The following is a 22,187-nucleotide window of genomic DNA, read 5'->3' as shown; positions in this document are numbered from 1 at the left end:
AAATAAAAGAAGTGTTTACTGGCTTGCCCATACAAGACATCAATCATCAATAATGATGAAAATGTGTTATTCTTAATTAATTTACACGAGCTTAATGAAACACAGTCACATTATTCAGCAAATACAGACATAAAAAATAAGTTTCTCCGGAGATAAGTATGTATTACATTGTGAATTCATACCTGCAAATTGACAAACTGAGACACTTTTTGACTACACACTAGTGTTGATGTGACCCTGTCCAGTTCATGAGGCCACGGTTTCTTAGCGCCCACTGTGGTATAAAAGTGCTCATTCTAAAATGTATACACAGTTCATGCCCAGATCAGTCATTCACTGAATGGTAAGGCATATAACATTAAATTAAAAAAAAGAAAAATCTATGGTGCATAGACAGTAATAGAAAATTCAATTTGCTGCCATTAAGATCTATACTGACCTTTCACTTTCCAACAGCAAATGTTTCCCAACCACATAAAGCTTGTTTATAACACACAAGCTCTGAAGCAAGTGAGAACTCAAAACTGCATCATACAGGAAGAAAGCAAAAAAGGTGCATTCTGTGCAATATCCTGACATCCATTGCTACAGGATCAGTTCATATGCATGTATTACCACTGTTGAGGTAATTGTAATGTCAAACCAAAATTAAGAGGTTTATCTATAGATATCTATATGATGTTAATGGTGAAGTGTTGCGTGCTGGGCTTTGTCCTTGTCCCGCCTGGGTCAGGTTGTTGACGATTCAGGATGAGGGCTCACTCAACTTGCATATTGCGCAATAGAAGTCCCTTTTTCACACCTCCCTGCAGCATCCTGGCACCAAGACTAGTGCCTGTGATCCCATCACTAAAGAGAGAAAGACAATGAAACAACATTGAGCGCAAACAGACAAACCTGTAAGTAGATAAAATCGCATCCACCATTGCAAGCAAATGGTTATACTGACATAGTTTTGTGTTTCCAATACATTAGTATAAAGCAGTTACATACGCAAACATCACCACAGTACAAGACTGTAACCTGAAACAACCATAAGACTTCAACACATGGAGTCTACTTATTACTTCACTGCTGCTTACATGGGGCTAAACTTCCTCTTCTTAGGATCAGGAGGCTCAGGTCCATCCGTAAGTCTCTGCAACCAAAAAAAAGGAGGACCATGAAATCAACACTAACTGCAATTAATCAGCAACAAACATATTTACTTTATACAATGTTGTCAAACTGTTGTGAGACCCCGAGGCTTCACTGACCTCTTTGCCTGCAGCTTCCTGCTGTGTTCTTCTCTGCTCCAGGTTTTGCTGAGAGCAGACAGATAAAGAGGTGAAAGTTTAAACATGATTACAAGAGAAATGTCATTGGGCTGCACCTTTGTCATTATGGAACATCTTTTAGATTACAGATAGTAAAGATTGTATGAGACAACAATTAACAACAAAGACAGAAAACATACTGGCTTTTCAACCAGGCGTTAACAGATCCTCCTTCTCCACCATTTATGCAGTGTTTGTCATGGCGTGAAATTAGATTCAAGCTGTTTGTGTAACCACCTTATGTAGCTCGGAGAGCTGCTGGTGCCTGATGAGAGCCTCCTTACTGGGGAACTGTCTCCTACACAGCAGACAGGCCAGTTTAACCCAGTCTGTCATTCTCCCCTCCTTCTCATCTTTCTCGCCTCCTTCTTCTTCACTGTCTGTTTCTCCACTATAGGCTGGGACCAGACCTTGCTGCTGAGGAGGGGAACTCTATAGATGAAAGACACAAGGGCAGGAACTGATGAATAAATGCACATGGAGATAATGAATGTATGCTTGAGAAAAATACATAAAAGACCAAGGTGTTAGAAAATCTATGAAGAAAACGGACTAAAACAGATACATAACAAGTACATCATGGTGGCCATGTCCTTACTTCTGTACTTTGTCGGATCTGGTCCAGAAAAATCTGAGGCCGTTCAGACAATGCCCCCTGCAGGACAGACAAGCCAAAGGGAATATCACGTCAGTTAATAAGCTCTTCTCTTATTACTGGCAACGCAGCAGTATGAATGTTTGTAGGAGCTCTGGCTGATGGACATTCTCCCCACCCACTATAATTCCCAGGTGTTTAAAGCTAAGCATGTGTGTCTGTGTAAAGATCATTCACCTTTTTCTCCAGAACAGCATAGCCTGCATCAGCACTAGCAGACTCTCGGCGGTCATCTAGGCGACTGTGGCCAGGTGCCCTCGTGTAACCAGGAGGCAGTGCAGTAGAGCCGACAGCAGGGGAGGAGGAGGACACAGAACGCATGTTCTCTTTCTGTCTATTGAGACTCTTAGCCCAGCGCTCCATATCTTTGGCAATCTGTTAATATAAACACCAAGTAATAGATATTAGCCATTTAAATTGACTCAGAGGAAGATTTACAATTTGTGAATGCTATATTCAGGAGGTACAACAATATCAACAACAAAGCAACATAATGTAATCCAATTCTGCTCTGCAATAAATACCACCTTGGTGAAGTCTTTTTTGTTGAGACTACGAGGTGTTAAATAACTATGGTAATTTTGGCCATAGTTTGTTCATTTTAATCTGAAATGTATGATACTGTAAGGTATTGCTCTTACAGTCAGGTACTCTATCCATTAACAGAGATGTTGAATCATACATACAAATGTCTAATCAAAAAAAGAGCAAAGCAAAAAAAAAAGCAAACATAGAGTTTAGCTTTGAAATTCATAGGTCAGTTTAATTTTCTGCACATCTCCTACTACTTGAACTTGTATCCAGTGTGTAGAATACCTGTTGAGCAGTTTTATTCTTGGGCTTGTCTTTTTTTTCCTTGCTGCCAGGGGCAGCAAACAGTGAGTCTGAAGGGGCTGTGCCATCACTCATCGAAGCACCTTCAGCATTTGACTGGCTGGCAGCAGGAATATAGATGCGTTTCTCTCCATCCCAGTACATATACTGTTGAGTATGAGGGTTGTAGTAGTACTGCAAAGAGGAAAGGCACATAAGCAGACTGAAATGCTGAGGAACAAGACACATTCATAAAGGTCTGTCAAAAAGTACTATTTTAACATTTTGATTGTGGTTCATTCACAACACTCTTTACCTGGGAGTTAGGATCATAGTAGAGTCCTGTGAGTGGGTCGTAATAGTAGCCAGAGCTTTCATCATACTGGTATGTTGACACATCTGGCACAGCTACAGGTAAAGACACAGGACATTTACCTCGAGGTCAGAGAACAAATTTAAAAAACATTAAATCCCAAAAGATAAGCTTGACTGTTGATTCAGCAACTAAATTTTTCATAATACAGATAAGCACAAAATTAACATCTGCCAGTAACCCTTTTGCCTTCCAAAATTGAAACTGAACAGCACTGAGCAGCTCTAATGGAGCCATTCACAAAGTTGTAGGAAACCACTGGCTTTGACAGCAGTTGTCTCTCCCACACACAGACACATCAACACTGTGTTGAATACATTTGGGTGGCCGACCAAAACAGATTATTTTCATTATTTCATTTATGAAAACCTGACCGAAACATCTGCCACAAATGAAGATCTACTTACAGTTTTCAGCGAAGATTAATAGGTATAATAAAAGGTAAGTCTTACGGTATTGCTGGAGCTCATGCTCAGTGCCTGGGGTAGCAGGTTGGCTGGGGGCAGCTGGTTGTGGTTTTCCCACTATCTCAACCTGTGAGGAGACAAAGCTCTTTAAAACCAATGGTAATGGTTGAAATAATGCAAGGAACAACAGTAGACAACTGTAATGTTGTACCTGTGTGGCTGGTATGGCAGCAGCTGTGCCTGTCATGAGAGCAGTCTGTGTATGACTGAGAGGCTGCTGTACGACGGCTGACCCAGATGTCACTGCCTCAGATGGAATGGCACCTGCAGATGGATGATCACACACAAACAGGTTAAATTCAGTCAAATTAACATAACTACACTGATCATGAGGGTAATATGCTCTGTATACTTAGCATATTTGATACCAACCTGGGGCAGCTCCTCCTGTGTATGCCCCCATCAGGGCTGCTCCGGCACTGGGCAAAGCAGGTACCCTGGCGTCTGCCTGGGCCTTGAAAGTTGTAGCATCTGGCCCAGAGTATTCATGCCCATCCTGATTGTATGTTACTGCTGCCCCCTGCTGATACACTGCTGTATCTATACTCTGGCCTCCACCTGATCCATTCTGAGCAGTCTGAGTGTGAAGAAGATTTTTGACAATTGGGCAAAAATAAAAAAATCAGAAATATACAATCTGAAATTAAAGATGTGTTGCACCAACATGTTTTCTTTGCTGTCATTTTAAGTCATTGAGAAAGGTTACCTGTGTGACAGCCCACTGTGCAGCAGCTATAGCTGTGCTGGCCACTGTAGCAGCACTCACTCTGCTGCCATCAGTCAGGAACACATCACTGGCACAGAAAAGTACAGAGAGGGTTTCAGTGATTTCAGTGACCTACATTTCAACAGCATTTATTGTGATGCAAAAATGCAAGAGACACTCAAATTTGTTTTAGGTCATCCTCTCCAAAGCTATTTCTGATCCACTTTATTCACATGACCAATTTGAGTTTTAATATGATTTAAACTCACAATATAATTTCTTGTGTACAACCAAGAATGTGTAGTGCACTTGTGTGTCCTTTTTAGCCACGTTGGGGTATGCGAGTGTTTACCGTTTGGAGCCTTTGGCAAACTCCACCACAATAGCCTTCCCGTCAATAGACAGAGCTGGCTGGAGAGCCTGCAAGATCTGGAGCAGCTGAGATGCCTCCTGTTAAAACATACAGAGACCCGTGAGTCAAGTGTGGGTGCATTTTTGTGGAATTACCTTTGTCTATGTATGTTTAAGATGAAGCTTATTTCAAAATCATTTGTACACAAAAACGACAAAATGTTTAATCTGAATACAATTCTTTAAATATGAGTGAATAACAAAGCTCAAACACATTAGTTTCTCACCACTATGGTAGAAAGCTGGAGAAAGGCAAACCCCCTGTTGAGATGTGTGTGCTTGTCCTTGATTAGACGAATATTGGAAGGGGAGAGTGTGGCAAATGGAGCCAAAGCAGATAAGATGGCTTCCACTGAAGTATGCGGGCCAAGGTTTCTAAGTATCAGAGCTGTTGAAGGAGAGGATAAGAGGTTATTGTAATTTTTGAATCAATGATTTAACATTTAAGGTACCAAATAGTATATAGTTTTGTGAAACGAAGAATCCCATACTACCCCTTTCTGGTTTTCAAGCTATCGCTAGGTTAATAAACATAATTTTCGAACCATGGTAAACGTACCATAACCTATATTAAACAGTAATTTCAAAAACCACATGTAAATAATAAAATAAACAAATCATAAAAATAGACAAAACTATTTCCACAGTGCAATAAATGTCAAGAGACAGACTAACTGTCATTGGCAACATCTGCTTGCTGTGTAGCTTGTCCAGGGGTGACAGTAGGACCAGAAGAGTGGTAGGGTGCTGGCAGGGGCAGTAAACCTTGGGCCCCCTCCTTTTGAAGACTAACAGGCAAATCCAGCTGCAGCTGTGGCAACTTCAGCTCAGCCTCTGGGGAAAGACACCATGCCTTTTATATATTACTGTATGGTGAGAGAGAGCTTGTGTGATTGTAAAAGACAGAATAGTTAATATGTTTACAATAGTTTGGTTAATTTTTACCTGCTTTAGGAACACTGCATTTGAAGCACTTCTCTCTCCTTTTAAAGTTTTGCACACCACACTGTTGAAATGTTACAAGAGCTCTTGTTAGAAGACTTTTTAAAAGAATAATTTGCTACAGTGACTGATATGCAAGCAATATAAGCATACAGATTCAGATTTCATGTCATGCAATGCAAACACACACACACAGACACAACCTTGTTGCAGAGCCAGTCCTCGTTGGCACGCGGTTTTGGGTCGCTGTAGTGCATCGACACCCTCTGTCCCAGAATCAACAGCACTCCCTGAAAGAAAGAGAAAGAGAAGGAGGGGGAACAAAGAATGATTATCAGCGATAATTAGGCCACACATGCCAGAGAAAGGCCTCATCTCACAAGAGATGAGAGAGAGAGTGAAAGGGACGAGAGGGACAGAGAGAAAGAGAGAGCAGAACTGAGGCTGAAAGAAAGAGGACACCAGAGAATTGCAACCTTCAGCTTTAGGAAATTGGGACGGACTGAGATGGTGTATATGTAGTGTGTGGGTGTCCATTTTTAAGGACACAGTGTGTTCTGTTCAATTGTGTCATCCCTCCCCCCTTAAGGGGAACCTTCTCTCAGTTTTCCACACATCCCATCCCATTGTCACCACCTTCGCCTCCCAAATAGACAGTAGCTCCAGCCTAAAGACGTAATAATGGTAGATGACCCTGATGTGAAAGGTTCAAAAACAAAAAAAAAGAAGTACTATAGTCGTTCTGATTCAACATACAATAGACCATGTGTGAAATTATATTCATACTATCAATACTATCCCAGAGGTGATACTGTAAACTTAGGAGAGAGAGTGAGATCATGTCACTGAAGAAAGAGGAGCTTGTATTGGACAAATGAGCATGTGCCTAGGAGGGTCCAGTTATGAAAACTATGCATTTGGGCCCCAGACAGACAAACGTCAGCATGATGTAACATGAATTTGCCCGTTTGTGGAATTTTGTATTAAGTAGGAGGAAAAGTAGTATAAAGATCTATCTACCTCAAAGACAAACATTATTTCTCCATCTGTGTGTCTATACCATACTGGAATGCATCATGTGCATTTGACAGGACATGATGTTAGTGTATGTTTATCCTGATATTAACCCATATGTCCCATTGTATGCATGTATAAATATATTTATATGTATGTGTGTCTGTGTAGGGGAGAGTGACCTGGTTGGTCTCCATCCAGCGGGTGGCCTCCTGTATGAGATTAAACTCGACGAAGGCGAATCCTCGGCTCTGACCTGGACACCGCCCAGCGCCATGGTAACCGAACAACAACAACAACAACATAACAACAACGCAGTGAGGGGTTAGTGCTTCATGTACAGAGGAGAGAGAGACCCTGTATCAGCACTAATAAAATAAATCATTGCTTCCTCTCGCCCTTGGAAATAACACATTTGACAGCCAGTTGGAGAGCCACTGTCAAATTCTCTGCAAGGGTGGGAGGACGCAATGTCAAGTATCTCAACAGGGTCAAGGAAAGAGGGGGAGAGAGAGGGAGAATCCTATCCACTCATCAGTTTGAGTCTGAGGTCTTTGGCTTTGAATGACGAAGCACCCAGGCATCAACACAACAGACACACACACACACACACACACCGCTACTCTGAGTCAGAGCGCTGTCTGAACTATTTAGCACTGTGATGGAACGTTTCATCTTAAACACTCCATATCCTGTCCATGCATTACTATAACTGATTGACAAAACATATTTATTTAACACATTTAGTTTCAGAACTGTTTTAAACAACACTGTGTATGGTATCACATCACATGGAGTGTAATCACACAAGGTTATCATTTTAACATTTAAAACTGAGTGACTTGTCTTATAAACAGAGAAACAGTGATGTAGGAGTGAGAAAGACAGTAGAGCAGGGGACTGTAAGTGTGCCAAAGTCACATGGGCACACCTTACAGATAACCAGTGAGTTCAGCAAAGGGTGAGGCCAGTGAGACAATGACCTTAATGGTAAACCTTTAGAAAAAGGCAAGCTTTCTGAGCGGTATGGATGACACTCTCGTAGCCGAGAGGTAGCTGCAACACTTACATCCTGACACTCACACTCAAAAACAGCTACAATGACAGACACAATCAAACGCATTCTGCTTCCACTGTTCATCTCTCAGTTGACACTGTTAGTTTGTGAGCAATGTCCATTTAATCAGACACACCTCTCTTCAGGATGGATGAGGCAGAATCATGAAAGGGTCAAGACAAGAAGAGAGCCAAAGTGAGAAGGAAAATTAAAGCCATGGAGTGAAGACCTACAACCTAAAGCTGTATTCATGCAATCTTCTCTTAAAAAGCAAATACAGAAAAAACTCTCCTTTGAAGCGTGCATGGATGTTTTGTTGCCCTGTGGGCGAAAGCGAGGTTACAGACACCAGCAGACCAAAGTGTCAAAGCAGGAAACTAAGCACAAGCCTGTATATAAATATAAACATAAATATGTGTTCTTTGCATCAGCTATCTACTCTGCTGTCAGAGTATGAAGAAAGACAGTAAGAGAAAAGGAAAACAAAAGGGAGGACACTTATCAATAAGAGAGAGAAGACCGAGCAGATAAGAGAAAGTCACCTGAAAGAGAAATGAAAATGACTGAGCAGGCTATGGATGAGTGTAACACAAAAAGAGAAAGGAAGACTACAACACAGGAAAACAAAAAAAAAAAAACATCAGGGCAATGGGCAAGTTCTCACCTGAAGATTTGTTCCTCATGAGGCGAACCTCTCTTGGCTGGATCCCCTGCTCCTGAAGTTGTGCCCGGATCTATGAAACAGAGGCATTATTGCCATTCAAGCCTACCAACAACAAGATCCATGCATCATCAGACCACTATAGAGACAAACATGCCCAGGAGACCTGCACTTACCTCATTGGCTGTGGCATTGGGTGGAAGCATGCGAAGCATTATGATGTTGCTGGGCCTCTGGTTGTGGTCTAGATCTGCACGGTAGTCCTGGTCCCTCTGATCCAACTCATCAAGGGACAGGTCTGGAGCAGCATTCCCAGAACTATGCTCCTCTGACCCCACTGGAAAACCCTGCATAGAAAAGTGACACAATAAGAAGATATGTCAGATACAAAATAAAAAATGTTAGCAGCTCTACAAAGAGGATAAACTTGTTATAGCTTACCCTCCTCTTCACTGCCCCACGAGAGAACCTGTCCTCCTCTCTCTGCCTTGCTGTCATGTAATCCATCGGTTCGGAATGGGCGCTTGCACGACCCCAGTTGCCCTCCCTACTCCCTGAGTGAGGGACACTATTAGCACTATTCTCAGGGAAGCCTCTTCCACTTTTCCCTCGACCTCTTTCCTGTAGGCCAGTTCGTAACTGCTCAAATTCCCGCCTGGATCCCTCCTCATCTCTCTGGAGCATGGGAAGGGTTAGATCAGGCTGCGACTGAGTGCAAGGGTGCCACGGGAGCCCTTTCCCCTCATGCATGATGTCCCCTCGCCCTTCTCCTCTCTGGTGAAACCCCGGGCGATCTTGGAGACGGCCTGGTGAGAAGTCAGGGGCAACCAGTGATTTCTCATCACGGCCATATGGTCTGTCCCCCTCTGCCCTGACATCATATCCTGTTCCTGCCTCCTCATCCTCTTGGCCATAGCCCCTGTAGTCCATGTCCCGAAAGTTGTGATCGTTGTGGGTGTTGCCATAGCGACCTATGCGGTCACCTCGTCCACCCCTGCTGACCATAAAAGATGATGTGAGGGACTGGTCTGACATGTGTATACTTTTGGCAGGACATATATAAATGAACAGTTAACTCACCTCCGCTCATACTCCATGCCGATTCACTGACTCTGCTTCTGTCTCTCTTATTTTTCTATCTGGTTTAAAATACAAGCAATAATCAGTCAAATATGCAGACTGACCTACAGATACCTCGTCTTACACAGCACAAAGTCAAAACCCATAAGCAACAACCCTAATCAAGAAAGTAGAGGCTATCCAGGCTGCAAGAAAGAGAAGTGTGCATTCAGCAGAGGCAGGTATCGCTACCTCTTACCTCTGTCACTAGGTTAGCTGCATTTTTAAAGCACTGCACAGACTTCCAACTTCAAAATTATATCTATAGTCGCTGCTTCACATACTACTCACCAAAAGCGAATTATAAACAAGGGCATAACCCTGCATCACTAACAGATATGAACTGTGTGCGCGGAGTGTACATGATCAAACTTAAGGAGTAATCAACAATGACGTGTGGCGGTCATCTCCGATAGCGGACATGCTAACTATTTTAGCCTGACGTTGGTTAGCAAACCCAAGCAGAGACGCTGCGAAACGGTTATCGGCCGTTGCAAACACAATAACTCCGGTTGTGTGTGAAACAGGAGAAACACTTACCTGCGCCACATGAAACCAACAATAGTTATTTAACTATCACGTTGTAGCCCGGGTGAGAAGCGTGTTTTATTTCTCTGGGATCCTAGGGTAAAATGGCCACATCAAGACAACATTTCAGATGGGCGGGACCAATACCCGACTCTGGTGTTTGATTGGTGCTTGGGGATCGAAGACATTAATGTGGATGAGGATTGGACAAGACAAACAGGCCAACCCTAAACTAGTAGTCCATGACAGATAAACTGGGAGGACATGCATCGTATCATTTGATGCGTTTCTGTTCACATCTTTATATCAGATATAAAAATCATAGAATCAGATCAGATATTTTGACCAGTTATGAGAGTTTTTATTTGGGGGTAAAGAAGTAAATTAATGCTAGAAATATACGGAGAAGGGTTTGTAATTATTAATGAATGCATGGATCAAAGACATGAGTACACTATACAACAGAAAACCCTAATACCAGCTTTATTTGAAAAAAAATAAAATAAAAATCCAGAAATCCCAATATGACACAGTACAAAACAAAAAAAAACAAAAAAAACAAAATGCTCTTGCAGCCCACCCCCAAAATCTTCCAACTGTGCACCCCAAGCTTGACCTTCAATTAATTAAATGAAATAATACTACGGTTACAATTTATCATTTAACTGACATAAACTGATCATAACAGCAGGATTAAGTATAATGATTAAAAAATACTAAGAAAATTTAGAGACATCAACAATAAAAAGTTATAGTACAATAATGACAATATCATAAAAGGGGCGATGGGGAGGGTTGAGTAAAAGGCAAATTTGAAATACACATCATTAACATGTCCTTACAAGGCCTTGTAAGACATACAGTACATAATGGACATTATAGTAATAAGATAAGCCTATCATCTATATGAAAGAATATTTCAACTTATCAACTACACCACTCGTGATTTGACCCACTGATTAACACAATCAAATGAATCTCTGGTATACACAAAAAAGGTCCTAAAAACTTATAATATGTTTAACCTGATTGTGCCTCTAGCTATAGTACAATGTCTTCCAGTAAAGTGAAGGTTTCTATGTCACTCTGAGTAGCTGTTAATTCCATTACCCATCTGAGCCATAAAATGTGGTCATCAGGGGTAACTTTGGCATGGAAACAAGGGGTTAGGTCATTGACGCAGAGGGCTTTTCCATGCATACAGTACGTAGACACATATGTTAATACACACTCACACAAATATACACACATTCACTGCATGCAGACCTGCACTGGAAAAAACGAACCACCATACAGTTGCACACAACATACACACATACACACACACACACACACACACAGACATTCACATATACACATACACACACACTCTCTGAAGTTCAGGTAAGTAATTCAGTATGGGAAAATATCTCATACAATCTAGTTTAGGCATACCCCTGCATAGCGCCTGAGTCAGAATATGGGCCTGAAGGAGCCAAGCCAATGACAGGGAAAAAGCATTCACAAACGTGAAGTGTGGACACTACAAATGACAAAATAACACCCCATCTAAGTTATGAATCCCTAACCCTCAACTTACTCTTCTTGACCACTGCTCTCAAGGCACTACATGTAGGCGATACTGTGTAAAATCCACTTAGACATGTTCTTAATTCAAAACTATTTTATATTACTGTCTTTTTTTTCTCTTTCATGTCCCCATTGTCTTTGGCCTGGTAAGGACCTTTTCTCTCTTCATTCTCATCATGGCACATTTCAACCTGTTTACATCTACTCAACTTCAAACCACCCCACCACCACCTGCCCTACAGACTTCTAGATCTGAAAATGTTTGATAGACACAAGCAAAATGGCACATAACCTAATGTATCGACAAAGGACCAATGTGTGGAAGCCTATCAAATCATTTCAGACCTAATTTAATTTGCTGAGGATAACTGGGTGATCAGAAATTGAGCATCTGCAAAACTTTTCTGGGCCCTCCCCAATATTCTCCCCTATGTCAAATCTCATTAGAAGCTGCCCTCTCCATATGTGCTTAAGGGCAGCTCCCTCCTCTTATCCCAGAGCTTATAACAGAAGGCAGGTGGACTTCTTGCCACGTTTCTTGGCCTGCAGTGCCGCCCTAGTTGCCATCTCAAAGACTTCCCTCACACCATCTTTGGTTTTGGCAGAACATTCCTGGTAGCCGTAGGCACTGATGCGGTTTGCCATCTCTTTGCCATCTTCATATTTAACTGGTTCCTAGAGACACATGTGAGAGAGGGTTTAGATTTTGAGGTTTATACCAACAAATGTGCACATTCCTGTACGTTCTGAACGAAAATAACTGACCTGTTTCATTTTGGCAAGCTCTCGTCTGGTGTGCTCATCATTGCGCAGATCTTTTTTATTGCCCACCAGGATGATGGGAACATTTGGACAGAAGTGTTTCACTTCAGGAGTCCATTTTTCTGGAATATTCTCTACAGAGAGTCGAGGGAAAGAGTGCAGTAATTAGCAACATATATCTATTTTACAATCATAAGGTGTTCAACACACAGTGGTGTGAGTGTTGCAAAGACAGTACCTAAACTGTCAGGGCTGTCTACGGAGAAGCACATGAGGATAACATCAGTGTCAGGGTAGGAGAGAGGCCTCAGTCTGTCGTAGTCTTCCTGACCTGCTGTATCCCAAAGTGCTAGTTCTACCTGTAAAAACAGAGACAGAGTTATGTGAATGAACAGTTGCATGGATAAAATGGAGAGTTTGGAGTGTTGGATGTGTAAATATCACAATTAATCAGACCCATTTACATGTTTGTATTGTGTATATAGGAAGACAGCAGAGAGAAAAATAAGAATGCATATACTGTTGGTAGTTCAGGGAAGAGTGTAAAAACAAGAGAGCAAGAACAAGAAGACTCTCAAAATATCAATACCTATCACAGCATCTGTATTATCTGGAATGGATGTGAAGTCAAAGTGGAACTGTCATTTGCAGAAATCATTTAGGAAAAATTGGAATTTATTTTAGAAGAGACATTTCTAGTTGATTAACTGATTAGACTGTCACTTTGTGCTATAGGAAATTTAAATGGGCATGTTTCAGTTTTTTGGTGTTTTACTGATTGACAATTAATTGCAAAAATTTTGGCAGATTAATCAATAATGAAAAAAATTGATGGTCAGTTGCAGCCCTAATTTGAACATGTCATCTTAGACCCTGGAAACTATGATGAACATTTTTCACAGTTTTCAGACATTTCATAAACCCAACCAGTAATCGAGATTTAAAAAAGCAGCTGCAGCCCAAAATTCAGACAAAAATGACATTCCAGCATTCACAATATTAAAACAAGTTATTAGAACAACGACAATAAAGCTGCAACTAAACATTATTCTAATGTTAAACCGGCAACTTTTTTCTTCATTTAACTGATTAATAGCTTTGTTTTTAAAAATGTCAGAAAGTCCAAAAGTCAAATGTATTCCATTCACTATCATATATGAGACAGAAGATCATTAATATGTCCCATTTAAGAAGGTGCAACTGGCAAATGCAAATGTTGGGCATTTTTGCTTAAAATATGACTAAATCAATTATTTGATTATCAAAATATCTGCCAACTAATTTTTTGTCGATGGATTAATCAAATAATCAACAAATTTTTCCAGCTCTATCAAGGTACTGTTGGGCTCCCACCCCCTGGTTTACAGCCAGTGTTTTACAGTGTGTCTCACCTGTTTCCCATCCACTTCAATGTCTGCCACATAGTTCTCAAACACAGTGGGGACGTAGACCTCAGGGAACTGGTCCTTACTGAAGACGATGAGCAGACAGGTCTTCCCACACGCACCATCCCCAACTATCACCAACTTCTTCCTGATGGCTGCCATCTATGAAAAAGTGTCCAGAACAAGGTTATACTTGGGTTGTCAAGTCAAAGTCACCACTCTCCACTAATAATACACCCCAACAACATTTCACCAATAGTGTACTACTGCACAAACAGGGCGAGTCAGACGCTCAAACTGTGTGTGTTGTATACGGTGCAATGTACGGTATGTTTCATCAACAGTTCCTCCTGTTAAGCAGAAGTAACACACACAACGTTCGTAACGCTGACAGACAAGTCTACTCATATCTCAGATTTTCATTTAAATATACTAATGTAGGACATAGATTTAAGCCAAAATGTCCCGGCTGGCAAACAGGGAGTCTGCCTCGGCGGCTGAGGGTGTAAACAGAGAACATTTCCGTGCTGTGTTCTCATTCCTGCTAAAAGGCTGTGCAGTGTAGTCCGGGCCTGTCAAACCAGCTAACAGCAGCTAGCAGCAAAGCTAACGGTGTTTCCCGTGGTTTGGATTACTGTCACTCCAGGTATTTTCTCTGAAATTATAACTACAGAATTCATCGCACTACTGTGATACTCCTGTGACTGAAACAAGAATCGGCTTAAAGTTTAAAAGCTATTACCGAATAAGATTACCGCTTGATGTTTCTGTGTCCGCCTTTCTCCTCTTCCTGACCGACTGGAAAACTCCGCCCACCGCTCATACGCATGTGCGCAAATACGTCACTCGTCAGCAGGCTGCAGCACCTTTACCAAAGATGCTCTATAACATTTTTCTGTACTGTCTCTACCTATATATTATATATATTAAATATTCACCATATATATTTGGATTATTTATTACATTTCATTATGTGAAACAGCATAACAACCAGCAGTCGAATGTAACGTACTGTTCTTGAGTACTGCTTTTGGCACTTTTTTACTTGAGTAATAACATTTTATGTTACTATTATACTTCTACTTCACTACATTTGACAGCTTTAGTTACAAGTTTTTTTTTCAGATTTAAATTTGATATAGGAAATATGACAAAAAAATTATTTTCTAGTAGGTTCCATGAGTAGCACCCCTATACTTTTCACATGCTTTGCATTTGAATAACTGCTTGAGGTCCAAAGAAGTAAAACTCACAAAAAGAAAAGATGAGAGATAACGCTGTGTAACTAATAGTTAAAACTAGCTCAGCCTGGTGCACCTGTATCATTATTAATAGTGTAATATTATATCAGTAACAGGGGCTAACTTAAATCAAAACAAGTACTTTTACTTTTAATATGTTCATTAAATGTAGCTGATAATACTTCTGTACTTTTATTTAAGTAAACAGAAAGCAGAACTTCTGCTACCAGGCAAGTAAGTTTTACATTAATCTAAAGCTACTTTTAATTAAGTAAAGGATCTGAGTACGTCTTCCACCACTGACAACAACAACACCAGTAACAATAATAATAAAGTCAGTGGCACATAACCGAATGTATCAAGTCTAATCATCAGACGTTGTATTGGTCTTTTATTGACTGTTTCAAATATCAGTAATGCATTACATTCAGATGTGTTATTTGTCCATATGTACAAAATATTTTTATGATTTCGTGCAATAGCCACAAATGTAAAAAAAAATACATACATACTATATGTATATACTACATAGTATATAGTATATACATATAGTATGTACTATATATAGTGTATATGTATATATATTGTGTATATACACACATGGAAATTATAATATGGAGAGAAAATTAGAGAGAAAATATATCTAATTTTAATATTTTCAAGTTTCAGAGTTAACTGTCCATGTGGAAGGAGATGAAGATAAAAAGACAGCATAGGATACAGATATTTACATTTTAAAGTATATTTTCAGAAAACTGTAGCCAAAATGTAGTCAGAGAATCTGAACAATTCCTATGTCACAGTTGAGTCATGAAATGTTGTCTAATTTCTATTCCACCCAAGATTAACATTTCTTCGTTTGGGTTTATGTTAGCAAGCATGAATCCCGGTTAGCTTACATTAAGAGCTCTGCATGATCTGCACATACACGGCTCACTCACTCCTGCCTGAGAACTAGGGCACAGAGACTCTTAAGGCTACAGTCTGTCTCAGCTGTCTCAGCTCTCTCACTGACACTCTTCAAAAGCATCTTCAATGATTAAGGGGGCGGAGGAGTCACCTCCTCAAGCCCCCTTAAAGTAGGCATGGCTTCTCTCTCTGAGACTGGGAAGTTCATAGATTCCAGAGTTACAGCACTGCTGCTTCTATTTGTTTCTATGGACACTGGAGGTGAAGTTGCTGTGATTGGCTGCCTGACTCAGCCAGTCTGTGGTCTATTTCCTGACGGTGGCGGTGCTGTTGCTGCGCTGGTAGAACAGCACATAGGCTTGATTGGTCTGAAGATGGTTTTCTGAGACTGGAGTCACACTGCAGATGAAGAGATAGAGAGTAGTCATGAGAAACAGATCCAAGTTTATATAGAAGGCATCTCAACACAAACAGACCCATAGATACAGTAGCCTTTTTAAATACTGTCTGTGACAAGCAGTTGTCAGAGCATTGTATATTAAACAAAATGATCTGGGTGCTGGGCGAGTCTCACCTGGAGTCATTGTAGAAGCACCAACCATTTTCATCAGAACAGCAGGCTGTGTAGTGGCCCATGTTCACCGTCCCAGCGTGGTTACATATTGCATATAAATCATACAGAACTGGGCCTGTTGTAAAAAAATCACAATTATCTGTGACATTCAAAAAAACTACTGAAAAGTATCTAATTATAAAAAGCACATAAGTTGTTGATTATCTGCTAATATGCCATTATTTTCTATTAAAATTGCATTTTTTTCTATTAAAAGTATAATTTGTTGTTTTTTAATTAGTATAATCAACATGTAATTGATTTATTTTGTCAATCAGTGAAATGTTTCCTGGTAATAGATTCACACAAAGCATAAGCATCTGTCTTTATTCATTTATTTATCTAAATGATTCATCAGTGATTCATAGCTCTGGTGGACCATCTTGCCATACTTCAACATTTTGATGTTTTCATGGTTTAGGTACAGAAATCACCCACATCTCTTTCTCCTCATGTCTCTTGTTTCTCTCAACTATCAATTATCTAAATAAAATGTCAAGCTTTCAAAAATGCTGTTTTTGTGTGGTCTGCGTCCTCTTGTCAAAATGAATGACTTTCACCCATGTGTGGCTGCTTTTCTTTCTTTAAAAAAAAAAAGAACCTTGACAAGGATCCTGTTTTTTAACCTTGCCTGCACACTATTATTTCAACTTTTCACTCCATTCCCACAATGAATTAAACAACACACGGTAACACACATGGTGGTGCCAAGCATGCATGCACATGAGAGGAGATAATGATGGAGGAATACATGAGACTTGTACATGGACACATGGAGAGAAAGGTTTTGTAGCAGTACCGCAGTCAACAGGTCCGTAGGGTCCGAGGTCCAGGTTAGTGAGAGGGAAGGACACGTATACTGTGCTTTTACTGATAGACCACCGTGCTGTCGTGAAACGATTCAGATCTGATCGACTCTGTTAAGCATCATCATAACTTGTTGCACACGAACTTCACTTGCTCACAATGTTAATACAGTAAGAAGCAGCTGTTGCCAAGGATACGGATCACAATAACCTGTGGAAACCTCTGGATGGACAGCCGCTTGGTGCACTCTGTACGCCTGTTACACCTCTCGCACATCTGAAACACGCACAGACAAAACAGACACTTCAACATTTTACACCACAAGATACGATTGTTAAATATTATATTCTCTCAGCTTCTTATCGTGAGAGATGAGGTCCTGAATGAACATGTCATTTTCTGCCGGGGATAAACCAGTTTTGGTTTCACATGAAAGATTTCAGTCTGGACTGTTTTGTCTATGCCCTTTTTTTTTTCTGGTTTGAAGTGGGTGGGGCAAAGATGGAGAAAGTGGTGTCATGCATGTCTGTGCAGCAATCAGAATTTAGCAACAGTTGAGTCAAAGTGTTATGACAGCTGTGGGGCTGTTTGTTTATGTTGCCACTTTCAGTCAAGGCCACTTTTTGATCAAACGACACCCAGGCAGTCCTGCTGAAACTGGATAGCTGAGTCCTAAACTCTAAAAAATTATAGATAATAACTTATAACTTTTCAAGCTTGAACAGCGATTGGTGCTTATTTAATATTCTTTTTTTTTTTTTTTTAAATGGTAACAAATTGAATTAGTTATGATTCATCTGCCCAACAGGAAATGAAATCTATCAACTATTTATAACTTTTTTTACTTTTAACATATGCATTCATTTGTAAGTATTTGTACCTGACGGCCTCCGTGAAACCTACCATCATTTCTAAAATCTACTGAATTTTCCTTTAACTTACATATTTATCATATTTCTCAATATTAAGATACCACTAACTATAGCCAGAGGTCCCGCTCTGGAACAGTTTGAAATCATGCAAAATCACCAACTTTGTTTTATGTCTTCAGGATTCAGCTGAAAAAACATCAGTGGCAGATAACCTTTCATAAGTTTTTGATAGTTAGTTTGCTCTTTATATTTCTTTAGAGTGATTGTTTTGTAGGATATTATGTATATATGAGCCCTCTGACTTCTTCCCTCCTCTGCTCACATAAACCAAAAGCTCTATTTTACCATGATGTTGGTATTTTGGTATAAATGTAAAAAGTAAACCCTTAACTGATCTTTTTGGAAGCCTGTTTGGATGTTGTAGGAGACAAATGAGAGCTGGGGTGCCACTTCATCCACAGTTTACATTTACTCCATGTTTGCAACAAGAACATAATAACTAAAATGAAAAGTGTAGGTGATGGATGGATGAAAACAAATGCGTTAACTTACCGGTGAATTCTCCTTGTCCAGTTTCTCCTCCTGAGAGAAGAGGTCCAGACACTCCCTCAGCGTGACCTCCCCTGCAGAGCTCCTCTTGGGGATGGGCAGCGATAGATCACAGAACACATCGAATGTGTTGGAGTAGTGGGAGCACACTGAGCAATGCAGCGAGCTCCGCAGCTGGCCTGAGAACAGGTCTGTCAGATGGGTGACAGAAGCAAGAAACATCACGTATCGCCTGTACTGAAGTTATTTTGCAGATGATACTGACTGGACTTCTGTCCTCACCTACTATTCTGCTGTCATCTCTTTCTAAGTGCTTCTTCCACATGGCAACTGCCTCCTCTGAAAGTCTACAGGAGGATAAGAGATGAGGGGAAACAAAATGTGGTCACATGAAGGACTTTAAAGTTTCAATGATAGAATCTTTTCCAAATAAACACTCAGCTCACCTAATTCTGGCATATTTTTGTTCAGGCTCCTTCCCTGTCCGTCGAACGTAGGGCCTGCGGTTGATTTCTGTGTGCAGCTTGTCCAACAGGAACCTGAGAAACTCCTGAGCATCCTGTTGACTGAGTTAGACATTTCTTAATGTCAGTGTTACAGGCAGCTACTTCCATACAAGCCTCAACGATAAAACCAAAAAGCAGCAAAGGAGAAAGTAAGTTTTTCTTGTCCTTGAAATAGTTTTGCTGATCGCATAAAAAGTCCCTCAGAAAGATGCAGTGAACCTTGAGAAAAAGAAAGAAAAAAAATCATCAATATTCTCACCTGTAACCACTGAAATAAGGCACCGCTTCTTTAAAAATATTGTAAAACTGTCGTGGATTTACAACTGTGTCTCCTTCATTTACATCCCAAAGGCCTGACAGCACCTGAGAGAAAGCTGGTACAGGAATAAAAAGTGACAATAAGAGAATTGGCTAAAAAAAACAAAAACATTATGTGCAAGAAGGGGCATGGAGAGGAGAGAGAAACATACCTTCCATGAGCTTAGCCTCCTCTTTGGAAAACTTCTCATGCCTGTAGGACTGGACGAGGCAGTAGTCCCGTAGGCCCCGTGTGTGAGACAAACACTGGACTACTGCATTCAGGAAACACTAAGTCGGAAACAAAGTGAAGGGGAAAGGTGGTGAGCATGTTGGTGTAAAGAAAAAAAGGATTCTGGCAATTCTGGAGGAAATATTGGAAGGAGTGATTATTTCAAGGGTTTCATCCTGCATCGACACTTACTGTGTTTCCTATGTTTCTAAGGCCAACCCTTCCACTTCCTACAGTGAGCTGCTCTTTCTGTAAAATAAAAAGAAGACAGGAAGCTGCTTTGCAGAACAAATAGTCAGACTTCAGATAGACGTCTAAATTCATCTGTTGCACAAAGCAGTTTAGTTCTTGACTATCTTAAGCCGGACTGCTGTACAATGAATTCTGGATAACTTTCAAAATTAAAAAAAAAAAAAAAGGGCGGCCAAGGAAGTACATCCAACCACTGAACTCCATTTACCTCAGCAGAAAATATTTGACTTTTGAAAGACAACAGTTACAAGGACATTTTAACTGGAAAATTCAGTGAAGAGTGTAACAACAAAAAGAAAAATTTGATTTGGAAAAACATTTACCGTGGTCTCTAAAATCTCTGTCACTTCTCATTGCCCAAATTATGAGCCATGCTTTCAGTTTTTTTTGCTGTTCCATGCTACTGTTCACCGCAGGTATCATTGATTGTTACCATGGAAACATTGGTCTTAGGCCTGAGTCAGCCTGGGGGTAAGGTGTTTTAATTTTTGTGAGACAGTCTCACTTGCATGAGACTGATCTATGAGAAAAAATAAAACTTACCTAACAATACAGACCAGTCTAGAATATCTTTGTGAAACCGGCCCCAGACCAGAACTACAGGACAGTATAAAGATGTGTATTCATTTGTCTAAAAAACAGTATGCACATGTACTGGGTGTGTCCTCCTATTTGACCCCTGGTTGTGTCCGTACAGCATGTTACTGTCTGTGTGCCGTAACCCCGCCTTGTCACTGTGTGTAACATTGGTGGGACAGATTTAGCCTTCTTATCTCATTATCATAACAAGAGAGGCTAAAAGGAGGTCAGCCTCCAGCAGTCATCCTATTAGTGACCAAGGAGTGCTGACAGGTGCTTAAACACGTGTGTGTTGATATGTACTCTCCATTAATTCCTTTATACGATGTCTCTGTCTGTGTTTACATTTGACTCATGAGTGTCCCCATCAGTTCCACATTAAGAACAAACTCTGAAGACGACCAGACTTGAAGGTTTGAGCATGAATTAAAGGTTCATGCTGTGTTGTGTCGTGTCGTGCACACCTCATTGTCAGTGACCAGCAGCAGGCCCATCAGAGAGGTGTAGAGGACAGACTGGGAGATGTCAGCCGTCTCTCTCTGGAGGCCGTTCTGAGACACCAGGGTTCGACACAGGGCCTCGCAAGACCCCTCCACGTTGACACCGCTGGCTCCAGGCATCCTGTCTTACTGGTAAACCTCACAAGTGTCTACCAAAAAAGGGATCCTGAGACCGATACAAGAGTTTCCTGAAGAAGTGCAAGCCAGGTGGTTTGCACCTCAAGACTGGGTTAGATGTTTTTTTCACATGCACGGTCAAAGGTGAGCAGGACGTGGTCGTAGCACGTCAACTGTCTGACAGAGAGTATTATCCTTTCTTTCCAGGAAAATCACGAGGGACGTCATTCACAACTGAGGGCAAAAGAACAGGATTAATTTGTGAATGAGCATTCCCCTTAAGGTAAATCCTGATCTTGTATAGATGCAGTTGATCCACTCTGGCTCACAATTCTCTCTCCTAATTACAGCATACGGAGTAGCTCGGGAAGCAGCGGTCTGACAGGGACCTCAGTGAATCCAGATATCAACATATCTTCTTGAGAGCACAATAGTTACAAAAAGGAGATGAGTTTTAATCAATTAAACTGTAAAACTAGGTTTAACTTACTTAAAATAGTCAATTATATGAATTGTAACACAGAACATGCCAATCTCTGTTCTGAACCTGCACTGCACAGTCTACACTCTCGTTGCCGTTTCGTGCAGCTCAAAGGTAAAATCTGGCAAACAAAGTTAGTTTGCAAATAATGCCTGATAAATACTGTAGCATTAGCAGATAAACAGAGCAGTTTTGACTCACCTGATCACTTGGTCACTCTATCTCTGGACAAACTGTCCCAACCAAATTGTTCCCATCACCTGCTGAGCTGTTAAAAATGCATAAGGGGACGTCTACTGTTTCACTGTGTGTCTGTAGGCTGGAACTGAAAGTCTACCTCTCTCCCCTGCCCTGTCACCGGTGTCAGAGAGAGAGAGAGAGAGAGAGAGAGAGAGAAAGAGGGAGAGAAAGGAGAGAGGGAGGGAGGGAGGATAATCATGTCTAATCTTTTCTC

At 40.8% G+C, this 22,187-nt stretch overlaps 3 protein-coding genes across 5 annotated transcripts; all 3 read right to left on the bottom strand.

Annotated features, from left to right (window-relative positions):
- Positions 1-50: 50 nt before the first annotated feature.
- Positions 51-10,185, bottom strand: rbm10 (RNA binding motif protein 10). Of its 2 annotated transcripts, XM_056384309.1 has the most exons (23): positions 10,075-10,185; positions 9,496-9,554; positions 8,857-9,409; positions 8,592-8,762; positions 8,419-8,488; positions 6,880-6,953; positions 5,887-5,973; positions 5,687-5,747; positions 5,417-5,575; positions 4,969-5,129; positions 4,683-4,780; positions 4,331-4,418; positions 3,997-4,201; positions 3,776-3,888; positions 3,610-3,691; positions 3,101-3,192; positions 2,788-2,979; positions 2,149-2,346; positions 1,915-1,971; positions 1,554-1,748; positions 1,257-1,304; positions 1,083-1,138; positions 51-849 (listed from the first exon to the last, which is right to left on the bottom strand). In XM_056384309.1, the coding sequence occupies exons 2-23, from the start codon at positions 9,510-9,512 to the stop codon at positions 759-761; spliced, it is 2,868 nt and encodes a 955-aa protein (XP_056240284.1). In that variant the 5' UTR covers positions 9,513-9,554; positions 10,075-10,185; the 3' UTR covers positions 51-758. The 2 variants fall into 2 exon arrangements, with proteins under 2 accessions (XP_056240284.1, XP_056240285.1); XM_056384310.1 differs by lacking the exon at positions 9,496-9,554 and having other exon boundaries at positions 10,075-10,184.
- Positions 10,186-10,529: 344 nt separating this feature from the next.
- LOC130174455 (rho-related GTP-binding protein RhoA-C-like) lies at positions 10,530-14,611 on the bottom strand. Of its 2 annotated transcripts, none has more exons than XM_056384279.1 (5): positions 14,521-14,611; positions 13,785-13,940; positions 12,632-12,752; positions 12,397-12,527; positions 10,530-12,306 (listed from the first exon to the last, which is right to left on the bottom strand). In XM_056384279.1, the coding sequence occupies exons 2-5, from the start codon at positions 13,938-13,940 to the stop codon at positions 12,133-12,135; spliced, it is 582 nt and encodes a 193-aa protein (XP_056240254.1). In that variant the 5' UTR covers positions 14,521-14,611; the 3' UTR covers positions 10,530-12,132. The 2 variants fall into 2 exon arrangements, with proteins under 2 accessions (XP_056240254.1, XP_056240255.1); XM_056384280.1 differs by having other exon boundaries at positions 14,534-14,584.
- A 779-nt stretch (positions 14,612-15,390) lies between these two features.
- On the bottom strand, positions 15,391-22,150 carry usp21 (ubiquitin specific peptidase 21). The gene is made up of 12 exons (XM_056384257.1): positions 21,935-22,150; positions 21,100-21,486; positions 19,997-20,053; positions 19,746-19,863; positions 19,535-19,649; positions 19,216-19,335; positions 19,052-19,116; positions 18,773-18,960; positions 17,546-17,624; positions 17,341-17,448; positions 16,503-16,617; positions 15,391-16,327 (listed from the first exon to the last, which is right to left on the bottom strand). The coding sequence occupies exons 2-12, from the start codon at positions 21,253-21,255 to the stop codon at positions 16,234-16,236; spliced, it is 1,215 nt and encodes a 404-aa protein (XP_056240232.1). The 5' UTR covers positions 21,256-21,486; positions 21,935-22,150; the 3' UTR covers positions 15,391-16,233.
- Between the last annotated feature and the right edge of the window lie 37 nt (positions 22,151-22,187).

Source organism: Seriola aureovittata, chromosome 9 (assembly GCF_021018895.1).
Source record: "Seriola aureovittata isolate HTS-2021-v1 ecotype China chromosome 9, ASM2101889v1, whole genome shotgun sequence".
Classification (NCBI taxonomy): Eukaryota; Metazoa; Chordata; class Actinopteri; order Carangiformes; family Carangidae; genus Seriola; species Seriola aureovittata.
This window is presented reverse-complemented; position numbering and strand designations above follow the sequence as displayed.